Source organism: Pyrgilauda ruficollis, unplaced genomic scaffold (genome assembly GCF_017590135.1).
Source record: "Pyrgilauda ruficollis isolate IOZ18807 unplaced genomic scaffold, ASM1759013v1 scaffold33, whole genome shotgun sequence".
NCBI classification, from domain to species: Eukaryota; Metazoa; Chordata; class Aves; order Passeriformes; family Passeridae; genus Pyrgilauda; species Pyrgilauda ruficollis.
Window position 1 is genome coordinate 7,230,444 of NW_024524711.1, and position 13,638 is coordinate 7,244,081.

Here is a 13,638-nt window from a genome sequence, read left to right on the forward strand (position 1 = left end):
AAAATTTCTTTCCAAAGGATCATTAGGTAAATCCTGTAACTTCTTTCCATCTCTATAACAAAATACTGTATAGGATAAAAGGCTTCACCATGACAAAGAGAAAATTTCCATAATGAATTGCTAGGGAGTTGTGACTGTTTGCTTGAATATAGTATTTAATTTCCCCAGGTTAAATTATTAGAATAGATGTAAAATATTTAAAATATAGCTCTAAGCTGTAGAAGTTAAACTTTTATCTTAAAACTGTTAAATTTAAACCGTTATCTGAGAAAAATATTCAACACAAAATAACAGGCAGAAATGTAAAAATTAGTATCTATTGTTTCCAACTCAAGATAAATAATAAAACATAGTACAGTTCAAACACTAAAGCAATTACTTTGGGCATAATTCATTCTGTTATATAGTGTCCTTCAAATACTTCTAAATAAAAACTTATTTTTCAAAAATGTTAAAAAAAATAATTACCATTCCAGAAAAGGTTCTGAGGTTGTGAGTCTGAGACTCACATTTTGCTCTTTTTCAGACAGCTCTCATATAATACATATAAATAAATAAAATCAATCATATTGATTATGAATAGCTAACCCTTGATTCATTTCAAATAAATATTTTTCAGTTCAGGGGTAGAGTATTTCAGAATATCCACAGCAGAAACTTGTGTTTAGACAACTGTGTCCCTATGAAACCCAAAGGTATTTAGGTTCTAAATTTACTACTGAAAAAAAAATCTGTTTTTATTTTGCAGAAAAAGATGAAAATTTTTATCAAACACCTTAAGACAATGCAAGTCTAGAAGACTACCTGGAATTATAACAGAACTGTCTTTCATTTTAGATTTGCCACTATTTCTTTTCCCGTTAAGAACTTTATGTCACATTTAACAATTAGTTAGTCTTAGGTAATCTTTCCAGGCCAAAATAGATTTACAAATATTCAGCTTGAGAGTATGCTATTATATAATTTTTGTGATGCATCATTGTTACGCAGATTGCTTTAAATCTACATTGAGAATTCCTTACCACATCTGTATTTTCAAAGTAGCATGTACCTAACCAGTTTAGTCTTTCTAAGAGGAAAAATTTACCTTTGGCTACAACAACGTCTTTCCTCACTCTAGTATATTTTCTTAAATTTTGATCATTTTAGACAGAAGTCATGGTCAGCTTGATGTTAAGTGATTATGCTAGACCATCCATCCAATTAAATTAATGGTACTAATTCCAGTACCAAATTATAAATATTTTCTTGCAGTGGAGGATACTGTTCAAGTTGTTTGGCCTTCTGGATTGCGACAGAAACAAGCTTTTTCATCAAGTTAGAAAAGTTCTTTTTGCTGATTATTTAAATAAGAATTTAATTCAGGGAGCTTTAGCAATGTACCTGGGGGGGAAAAATAACCAACTGTAATTGTCAGAGCATAAAAAGCACTACTGACCCTAGAGTTCTTTACTTAAGCTTCTGCAGTGGTATTTTCCTTCCAGGTTTAATATTGAACCAACCAGGCAGTACTTAGGGACTTAGCTGCAACTAACATTTGCTTTATAGTTACCCCAAGCCATAATCTTTGGTATTTAAAACAGGCTGACACTGAAATTCATTTAAAGGTCTACTTCACTCATTACATGTTTTCACAAATAACTCCCTGATGAACAGAGAAACAACAACAACAACAAAAAAAAGTCTGAAGTTACAGTAATCTCACATGCTGAGATTACTACTAACTGCACAAGACATACATAATATCTATTTCCAAATTTCAAGGTGTGAACACACACAAAATCAGAGACTTGAAACAATAATTTTTCAATCTCCAGTGTAATAAGTCTGCACTATTCATTTATCTATTACAATAGACCAAGAGAATACCTTCAGTTTGTCAGCTATCACAAAATATATAACACGAACACTAACCTGAAAATATAATGAACTATGTAATTTAAGTAATAAAAGTGTCTTGGCTCTCTGTAACTGTAACTATTTAAATGAAATAGAAAAAAAAAAAAGCCCACAACCGTTTTATTGTCTTTAGATAATTAAGGTATGCGGATGTAGCACGTCAAAATATTTACACAACACTTTATCCATATCTGGATTCCTTAATAAATCTTATCTGTTATCCACACATAAGACCTTCATTGAATAAATGATAACACACTTTTTCCTAGTTTACTTAATTTGGGGGTTTCTTTTGGAGGGGTGATATTGTCACACTCATGGTTTCATTTCCCAGTATTTCCAAGGTTTTTATTCACAGAATCATAGAATGGACTGAGTTAGAAGGGACCTTAAAGATTATCTACTTCCAACATTCCTGCCATATGCTGGAACTCCTTCCACTAGACTGCTGTTCCCAAATGGTATTTGTTTTCTTTTCAAGCTCTTAGCTTGAGATACACAGAAACTGTACAACATTTTAAAAATTCACCAAGGAAATAATATTCTGTTTGAGATAAAAAAAAAAAAAATCACTGTAGCATCTAACTCTTTTTTTTAAATTATTTCTAAAAGTTTTTATTGCCCTTGAGTGATATACTGGAGTACTAGAATGTCAAAATATTTTATCCATAATTAATTATTTACATATATGATGCACCACTAGAAAGACAAAAATTATGTCCACTGCCAAACTTGACATCAAATAATATATAATAAATACAAGACTTCAGACAAAAAAAAAATTTTGACTGCCATGAAAGGGGAATATGAAGCAATAGTATTTGTATTTTATTGTTACTAAGGTATATGGACCATCAATTACTTGTAACTCAATATTTATGCCTAGTTTGATGGCTTTGGAGAAGGGAAGCCCTTTTTTCTTGCTGGTTGCTGTCCAAATATATTCAAAGCTATGTTGTCATGTTCATGACACATTTCTTTCAACCTGACACTTTAATCAGTTCTTCCACGCTTATCAAGTAGTGAGTGACATGTGGAAGCACTTTTTCTGATTTAAAGGGAGTAAAGTAGGAATAACCACACAGAAAAAAGCAAACCTGGTTTGTGTGCTTTGCCTAACACCTCACCTCAAGCCATAACACCAGTGCAGACATTCACCTGCAGGAATCACTGCAGGAATCACTGCAGCAGATGGGGAGGGTGGATCCCAGACAGCCAGGGCACGTGGTGTACCCACTGGGAAGATTAACCTGGCCAGGGATTTCCCCTTACTTCTGGCCTGCAGCTCCTATATTCTGCTTAGGGATAAGCAGGGTACAGTTTTAATGAGGATTTAGAAACAAGACTTCAGCTATTACTAATAGGAGATGCATGACTAATTCCTAGTGCATGTGTTAGAAAGAGGACCTGAGGGTCTGTTCTGTTTTCAGCTGCAGATTGATTTTATTTCAAAACCTAAATGGGCCTCTTGAAAATTACTGAATTTAAAGTCTGATCTGGTTCTATTTTATTGGGATTGCCTTCTTTCTTCAATCCTCAGACACAGGCAAGTAAATTAACTCCTTAGACTTTCTCCTGTCTCTGCAAAGGTTTTGGCACAAGATTCAGGAAAATTAAAAAAAAAAATTAAAAAAACCTGAACAACTTTCATAATACTTCTTTCTACAATCAAATAACTCACAAAGTAATAGCCTGGATACAGTAAATGGATATTTTGTTATAATGTATCTCATATTTTTATGGTGAAATACAAGGAACTACTTCACAAGAAGCTCATTTCTGTATTTCAAACAAAGCAAATCACTAGGTATGTAAGAAAAAGATATTATTTTATAGACCACACTAGATTTTACGTATGTTGTGCACCATTACAGAATTATTAGACAAAACAGTTTCCCAATTTCAAAAATATAAGTGGACAGAAATTCATTATTTGATTCAATTAAAAAAATCATTAATAGTCATAAGTAATAAATACAATAGAAAGGAAACATTAATAGAAAACATTTTAATGGATAGCATATTGATTATCTTAAAGGTCTCTTCCAACCCTAATGATTCTGTGATTCTATGGTTAAGAGCCAAATTCCTAGTTTCATACAGAAAATAATTAATTACATGAAGAAGTGTGATTGACAGGCCCAAGTGAAAATCCTGATCACATGTGGCTCTAACAGTAATTGTCCCTCTCCCCTAGAGACAGCAATGTGCTGCTGCAAAAGGCAAGAGAAGTGAAAACCAATCTCAAGGAGGAATAGGCAAGTCAAATATCTGGTCATTGAAAACTGTTCTGTGAGATTCAAAGAGCAATTCTTTGTTTCTCTTGGCCACCTGCAAAGCATATACAATAAAGGAGAAAAAATGAAATCTGTTTGCCAAGGCATAAGTCAGTCAAAAAAATTTGCTTCCAAACTGTAAAACCTTGGAACTGTGTCTCTTCCACTAATTCTCAGAAGGATTCATTGTAATGCCTGTGTTGCAAATGCTTCTAAGCAGATTGGGATTTATACAAGGAATTGCAGATACCGTTTTCAAATGTACAGCTGCTCCCTTATAGTGGACACTGAAACCTCACAAGAAACGACAGGTTAGCTCCCACGGACAGGCAGAATAATGACAACAGTGTTCAAGATGCATTATCTGTCTTTCTAGAGTTGTAAAAATTGCTTGTAGATCATAATGTGAAAAGAACAACACTAAATTCTACTTTTGGAAGTTTGTTGGTGAATGATTACCTCACAACTGCTCACTTGTGTTTGAGATGACACATGAACTTTGTGACTATAAAATAGAACCTGGTGAACACTTTGTATTTATTGATATGAAATCTGTCACTTTTAGGTATTCTCAAGCTGTTATCTCTGAAAAATCCATCTGTAACAAAAAGTTACCCAGAAACACAATAACGTCATTTTTCTGACATAGAATTACAGACTTCCTGGTAATTTTCTAGGCTTTCATTCCTCTGGTAATTAATATAAAAACCGGACTCAAAGAATCACAAACCACTTATGCTGCACATGCACATACATTTCTCTGTCCTGAAATGTACATTTCTTTCTGCTATTATCATTCTATTAGATACTAAAGTTGTACTTTTCCTGTGGAAATAATAATCTGTCTTCCTTTTCAGGTGTATGGACTGTACAGTAACATTAGAAAGTATACATTTTTTTAAGATATGTGTCCTCAGGAATTCTATTTAAAATGGTAAATTCAGCACAACAAGAAAACATTTTCTGTACTGTTATGATGACAATCTTATACCAAAGCTCACATGGCATTTATAAATATATAAATAAATATTATATTTATAAATATAAATAAATAATTGGAGACTAGCTTTTCCAACATTTTAACAGTGAAGTATCAATTTCCTTCCAAAAAATGAAAACAAAAATGAAATGACCTGTCACTTCTCTGTAATCCTGCAATTAAGGTGCACTTTAGCACTTATTAAAGCCAGAATCCCAGAATAATCCTTTAGGTCTGTCAGTCAAACTCACCATATAAGAATACGAGCTACTATGATTCTTTTCCCCATCATACTGACATTTCCATTTTCATCCCTGTGCCATTTATGGAAGCTGCACACAACTGTGGCCATGAATTTTAAAAAGCTCAGGTCACACCAGGGTCTCTTTCCTCTTGATGAGACTTTAAAAGAGGAAAAAGACTGGATCCTTGAAATTAGGACCTTAAATTAAAAAAAAATAATCAAAACTTAAAAATACAAATCCTATTTAATTTTTCTTCCTGCCTTTTAAAAAAATATGCAGCTCTTTTGAATCCTGAAATGCCTTTTTGTTGTATAAAGATTTTTGCTTGATGATGAGCACAGGGACTTATTTCCATCTTGAAAGATAAACACTTAGTTTTAAGATACTATTAAAGAATCCTCATCTGTATACACAAACACACACACACACATATATATATATATATGTATATTACTTTTTGCATACTTTAGAAAGGCTGTGTAAATTCTCTGCCAGTCTGTTACTGCAATTCTAGAAATGTACTGGATGAAATATTGGTACTACCAGCTCACACAGCATGTTATTTCACTAAACTGTACCAGCTCATGAGATACTTAAAAATGTTTTCAGAACTCATCTCTGCCTGAGGCCAAACAGAGTGTAAAGAAGAGCTGTCATGAATTGTTTGTATTAAATGTGAACAGCACAGAGAAAGAATGGATCAAAAAATCAGAATATGCAAGAGTTTTGTTTCACTTATAGTTACATTTGTGAAACTCAGATCCAATTCTAGTGGATCTCTTTAACTGCAGCACCTACCAAATTAATAAAATTAATCATATCCCTAATACGACGCTTCTATGGAGTAGCACTGAAAGAAGTGAAGGTGACAATAACAGCAAACCTGTACTAAAAATGGAGACAAACATTGTTTTAAGAAGGGGAAACAAATAATGAGCTTAGAATTAAAATATAAAATCACTTTGTTCACATGCTACTTACAGCCTTCATAAATATCTGTTGGTATGTGGACTGCTGCATGTTGGTAAGACGTTTGCCGTCGGAAAACAGGATCGTCTTCAAATACTGGTCTGATTCTCTGGCTGCCAGATTCAGTTTCATTCTTTTCAGGCTTTTTCAAGAAAAACATGTAAAGGGCAAAATATTAAAAAGTGGGCTAAAAACAATGGCACTCACATTTTCTCTTTTTACGTTAAAAATCATAGCTTTTCTTCCATTGCTAACATTTTACATTTCTATATAAGCACGATTAGTTTCTCCAGGTCAAGGAATATTTGTGTAGTTTGCTTTCAGTTTTGATTTACCCAATGCAATTCAGTGAAATGAAGACCTGCAAAGGAAAAGTATGAGCCTAAACACCATACACACTTAAATTTCATAAATGCATGGAACTGTTACACCCGTAACACAACGCAAATTACCTTTTATTACATGTAATAATTTGCACCAAGTCTTAAATATTACTTTTTTTTTTTTTTACTTCTGCAGATTACATCACATACCACAAATCTAAAAATTGTATCACCCATATACATTGCATAAACAGATTTTTCAGAAACAGTGGTGTACATCCAGAAAAAGCAAGGAAATTAAGCCTTTTTGAAATTTCTGATTGAATTAGGGTTTTTTTTCACTGATTTATTTTAAGCATGTCTCAGTGAAATCCTATGTACTGGCTAAATCTGTCTGAGAGGAAAGGTCCCTAAACACTCAGGCGCTCACCATCACCTGTCTGCCTTGGGTTCCAATCCTCTCTCACCTGTCTGCACCCTGATACACATTTCTTGATTCCTTCCAATTTACTAGTTTGTACTAGTTCTTAAACATTTTGAAAAGCAGAGAATTTTTCTAATTCAGCTACAAAACCTGCATGAATTGTAGAATGAAGGAGGAAATGAAGGCCAAAGAGGAGGTGGGAGTGTCTTCATCTGTTTCAGCTGCAGCTGGAACAGGAGGCCCTATGACATGGGTTGACTGCCACTTAAAGCAATAATACAGCAACTATGATACTGAATGATTACTCAGGCTGGCTATTGGAGGCAATTAAAAGGAGATTTTTAATACTTTAGAGCCATCAGTTTTTGCAAAAGTGCTATGCTTGATAAATAGTGCTGACAATGAAGCATCTGATGGTCAGTCGGGCGAGTGTGTGCTGAGACCATTCTGTTTATTATCCTCTATCAAAGTATAAAAAGATAAATCTTAGCTTATCCACAATGCCATGTAATGAAACTGCCTATGTTTTCTCATCTGCTTCACCTCACCTTTACAGAACAATGCCATTCTAAGTATAGATTCAAATGCTAACTGAATTAAGCAGCAAAAACCTGGGTGGGTTTTAAAGAACTGGTTTCCTTTGGAAATACAAAGAGCAAAACTCATCTAACCAGGGACAGCCACCAATTTCAACAACCCAGCAGTGCTGTGCTCATCACTGCAGGCTGCCTTCATAGTGAATGAAGAGGAATGGGAATGTTTAGAGTGCAATTCATCTTATCCTAATTAGACACCTATTTCCCCATGACATGAATCATGCTTTAGAAGTGCCTCCTACTTTTGATTGATTGTAGAAGTAGCTCTAGTGCAAATCACCTAGATGTAGAAGTCAGCAATACAGCTGCCTAGAATTAGGTGAGATGAATCTCACAAGTCCACTAAACTTCCAGAAGAAAAGAAGCTGGGTACTGATTTTGACTATTTTTATGCAGCATAGCTACTACATCTTATGCTGACGAGGTCAATTTGTTGTAAAGTATTTAACCCCATTCTGGGAATGGGCAAGAGTTTGGGAAGAGACATAGCCAGCAGAGCTGACCCAAGATGATCAAATAAATACTCCTTTCTAATGATGTCCTGCTAAATACTACAAGTTCAGAGAAATGAAGAGAGGGGGGATATTCATCATGAAGGTGGAATATTTGTGGAGCAACTGGTGTGTGTCCTAAAATCCTACACAAAGTGTTTGGACATTGCCTGCTGGTGGGAAGTAAAGAATTAATAGTTTTTATTTTCACTGCTTCAATGTTTGGACTTTGCTTTCCTTTATTAAACCATCTTTAGCTCAATCCATGAATCTTTTATGGTCTTATTTTCTCAGTGCAGGAGAGGGTGGTGGTACAGGAGAATGTGACAGACAGCTTTGTGGACAACTGGCAGCCAGACAAGGCTCACAACCATTATAACTTACTTTGAAGGGTGCAGACTAAAGCCAGAATCAGTAACAGTTTATTCATCATATGATTTGAAATGACACAGCATTATGACAGCTTCAGACAATGTAATTTGGTTCAATGTTTCATAGATTGTTGTTGTGTTGTTTGCTTGGGTTTTTGCTTCTATATTATCCCACAGTTTTTTGTTTTTTTTTCATGCCCCAAAACTGGCATGCAAAACATTACACAAATTCTGGAGTTCTTTTCATAAGTTATCTTTTAGCTTCAAGTTGCTCAAAGTAATGACTTTGTCTAATTATGCAAATGCAATCCCAATAGTCAATCATTCATGCGGCAAAATCTCCCTTCTGTTGGAAAGTCATTTGATTAAAAAAAAAAAAAATTCTAACACTCTTATTTCTAAAAATTAGTAGCAAAGACTACAAAACCTCAAGGTTTTCACAGTACACTTCAGAAAAGAATTGGGGCTCATGAGGCCACGTAACCACACTAAAATACCAGGATGAGTGAATGTCAAAGGATTTCTTTCAACTAAATTTCCACAAGAAATATTTGGGAGGGAATGGGTATGGTACAAGAGAAAGGGTGTGAACATAGAATCAAAGAAGATCCTGAGCTGGAATGGACTGACTACTCAAAGTTCATCAAAGTTCAGCTTCTGGCCCTACAAAAAACAGTCCCAAGAATCACACATTGTTCCATACAGTCCATCTTAACAGGTCTTGCACGGAAGTTTTTGTACTACAATATATTTAGATTTTCGCTCAAAATTCCTGAAGCAACACAACATAAAATGATCATGTTTCTTCTAATTGATATTGCAATTTCATTCCAATTAATAAATACAACCTTTCAGTCCTTCCATTCACTCATATGGTCTGAAAGAAGCTTCATGTCTACTGCCAAAATATGATTAAATTTTTTGAGATTGAAACCACTTAATTAATTGAGACATGAATGCCTTAAAATTAAAAAAAAAAAAAACAAACCCAAAAAAAAACTCAAACCAAAAAAAAAAAAATCTACTCACTTTTCTAATAGCACGCACACAGGTCCCCCTGAAAAAGACTGTGACTGACTCTGTTGTTATTCCTACTGATATTCCATGATATCCAACCAAAAAACATTAATCTAAAAATTCTTCCCAACTTCATTAATGCCGGATTTATAACTACATAAAGTAATGTAGATGCTTTCACACTGCTCTTGTTGACCTTTGTGGGAGTATTTTGCGATGTACAGCGCTGACACTGAAACAACACATCAATCTGCCCAAAAAACAAAGAAAAAAAATAACAAAATCCTTTAACATCTCGAAGTGACCCTCACATAGGAACAATTTGTTCTGTAAATCTAAAGGTGTCTGAACTAGTCCTGTACACAGCAGCTAAGTATCAGAACCATTATTGGCAAATTAGTGCTGAACTCCTCCTGACAAGAAAGAAAAAATTTATACTGTAGTGGATTCTTCTACAGAAAATAAACCTATTTATTTTTAATTTGCAAATTTTTGAATTTCAAGTAGCTTAAATCTGAAAAAATTAAAAAAAAAAAAAAAAGAAAAAGGAAAACCAGGAATTATTAAAATGGAAAACCTCAATGTTATTCATTATTTTAATCTTGAATTTCAATGAAAAGCCTGACAGATTGTGGTGTCAGTTGGTGCAGTTTTATACCCAGTTAAACTCTGTTCTCAGAAAAGTAGCAAAACACATATTTTGATGGAAAGTGATCCAGCATGTGAATATAATTAAAACTCAACTCCAACCAATTTCTCTCTCAAGTCAGGAGCTGAAATGCAATCAATACTGGCACAGAAAAATCCCACAGGAGACAGTGGCTGAAGATTAATTTTCTATCTATTCAAACCTGGACTTCACTTATTGCATTACAGTGTTACCTACCACTGACAGTCAGCAAAATAACTCACTCATTTCACTGCAATGAATTTCCAGACCAATTTCTTCCTCCCTTGAGAGGTTGATAAAATTAATTTCACTTTTCAGTTCACATTTGTGCCATTTTAAGGCTTTTCTTTTTTTTTTTATTTTTATTTTCTGGTAATAAAGTTGGTTTTTTTTTTCATGTGCCTATCCTTGACCATCAGGATAAAAGGAAATTGATAGAGCAGCTAAAACACAAGAAATTAGGTTTTTTCAGCTATTCTTTGTGATTATTTCTAAATCTTTCTTGGTATGTTTCCAATAAATTGGAGGGTACCTTCTGCATCTTTTTTATAAGCCAAGTACACAGCAGAAATAACTCAACTTTTCACTAGAGGGCTTTCTGAACATAAATTACTGTATTTACATGAGTTAACTGGAAGCTTTATGCCAAAAAGTTTTACTGAAAGATTTGTCTAGAAAAGAAAACATCCATTAAAACAAAAATTGATAAAGATAATTTCAATAAATTGTGACATAGTCTAGCTGCCTATTTCACTGCAGCCAAACTTATCCTGATTCCTTTCCACAGCATTCAGTTACTTTCCATCACCACAGCTGTAAGATGATGAGTGGATTTTCTATCTCTACTAATAAATTTTCATTTAGTTGAAAAATACTGGTTATTGTGGAAATGAGAAGGCTTTTCCATTAGTATAAAATTATTTTTGCTTTTTGCAGATGTTGGAAATTCACAACCATAAAGCTGACACTATTTACAAAAAAAACCAAGACAACAAAACATCAGCGAAACATAAAAAACTCACCACCAAAGTGAAGCAATCTTCATTAGTTTTCTGAAAGCAGATTCTTTTCAGAAAGAACTTAAAAGTTGCTCAAAGCATCATAACACATTTAGCATCATGATGAAAGAATAAAAGTAGATTTCTTTCAGTTCCTGAACTGATATGCAGCCATTGACAATGACACCTGCCTGCTTTTATATTTATGTAAAACAGAAAGGAATTGGTTGCTAGTATTTTCCATTGCCTCCATATCCAGGGATTGTCTTCTGCACAAAACCTCTCTGTCCTGGCTACCACCCTTTTAAAGAATGAATGTAGATATGGAATTATAATTGTTGTAAATAATAAATACCCACATTTCTTCCTCAGTGATTCCTTCTTGTCTTACCTTGCAGAATTCTGGAAATTTTATATTTTCATCTCTAGCTTTCAGCCTGATTTTTAATTCTGTATGTCTGCTTAAATTTCTAAATGTAAATTTTCAAACAATTGAGGCTCACTTATTTTAATTATCTCCCAGATCTACTCTGTACAAATGAAACTGTCACACACAAAATAAGCACAGAATTTCTCCTATGCTCAGTCCTGTACTCTTTTATTCTTTTTCTGTTTTAGTTAGTTTTGCTGTTGTCCTGGTTTTTTTTTTCCCTCCCTGAGGAAAATAATCCAGTAGAACCACATACAAAACCCCTCTGAAAATGCTTGTGGCCCCATTAAAAAGTTAAAGCTGGACCTAACAGAGAGTAAAATGGGACGTCGCTTGAAGCACACAGCTCAGCAAATGCCTGCAGCAAGCAAGGGCTGGGGACAGCTCTTCTGAGGATTAGGAGTTAATTTTGAAGAGCAGCTAGAATGCATTTCTAATAGCCACAGCACTTTTGCTGCATTTTAGATAATGTAATGAGAGCATTGCCTTCTGACAACATTTTTTATTTCCTTTCCACTCGCTGTGATTTTCCAGCTGTGGGAAGACTGCCGAGTGCATTCAGGTGGTTGTGATGGAACTGTGGAGAGTTTATTTTGTTTTCACTCTGTATCAGTGGGGGACTCTGGTCTTTCCTTTGCCACATGATGATTTTAAGTGACATCCTTCTGTCTGCTCTTAGGGACAAAACAATTAAAAGAATTACAAATAAAACAAGAAAACAGTTGGCTCGGAAGAACCAAACTATTTTTCTGTTATATAACAGGGAGGTGTTAAACATAAGAATATATACATATGCATATTCACATATATATACGTAAGAAATTATATATTTTTTTCAAATATAGGGTCTGGATAGCTTCAGAAAGGGAAGTAGGAGGGAATTTAGTAAGGAAATAATTTATATTTGCATCTGCCAGTGTCTCATTCTCAAGGGCCATTATATTTAATACAGATAAGTGTTGCTTTCAGTGTTTTCAATGTTGCCATACTCTTCTAATGGATCAGTCGGTTACTCTAAGTCAGTAATAAAACAAATGGAACTCTGGATTGAGTATTGATATTGAAAAGAAACTGAATTCTCTTATAGAAATCATTTAATTTCCAGCGTTCTGCCTACTGAGTAATATCAGTATGTACCAAATACAAGGTCAAAATAATTTAAAAGTATTTATTTGCCTCTTAAGCTATTTTTATAATGTAACTTCTGTATATGATAATTTCTACACAGCTACCTACAGGCTTGTCTCTGTCTACTGTACACAAGACTATATGATGTTTGGATGGTGCAAAACCATGTGGGGAGGTTATACATTAATTTATCTGACCTTTATGGTTCACAGCTCCTGATGAGAAATTTTAGATATACACAAAATTATTCTCTATCTCAAACATAATATTGTCTTCTTTTTATTTGCATTTTGATGTATTCACAGAATTAAATGCATGATGAATTTGATTTCATTAATAAATGAATCCTTGAAATTAATTGATCAAATGTAAAGACCTGGAACTTTGGGGACAGATTTTTTAGCAGGGTCTCTTGACACAAGACAAAGGAATGTAGATTCAGACATGATATAAGGAAGAAGTATTGAGAGATGAGGGTGGTAAAACACTGGGAAAAGTTGCCCAGAGAAGTGGGAGATGCCTCGATCTGTGGAAACATTCAAGGTCAGGGCGGTTTGGTCTCTGAGTAATCTGATCTAGTTGATAATGTCCCTGCTTGCTGCACAGGCTTGGAGTAGATGAACTTTAAATGTTCTTTCCAATCAAATCTATTTTATAATCCTGTGAAAATATTGTAGCATTTCAATGAATTGTATTCTAGATAAACAGGTGGAAACATGTGGGTTTCCCCAATTTCTTCAGGTGCAACGATTTTCAAAATAGAAATCCAAGCTTCTGGAAGTCATCTTCTGTTTAAAAGAGTTGACATTACATCTAGGAGAG

The 13,638-nt window shown here is 34.1% G+C and overlaps 1 protein-coding gene across 3 annotated transcripts in view; it reads right to left on the reverse strand.

Moving 5' to 3' along the window:
• CACNA2D1 (calcium voltage-gated channel auxiliary subunit alpha2delta 1) overlaps positions 1-13,638 on the reverse strand; it is a 359,280-nt gene that overhangs the window by 145,369 nt on the left and 200,273 nt on the right. For all 3 annotated transcript variants that reach the window (XM_041474556.1, XM_041474555.1, XM_041474558.1), the window contains exon 6: positions 6,381-6,510. In XM_041474556.1, coding sequence (XP_041330490.1) covers positions 6,381-6,510 — 130 coding nt within the window. The remainder of the gene's footprint in view (positions 1-6,380; positions 6,511-13,638) is intronic.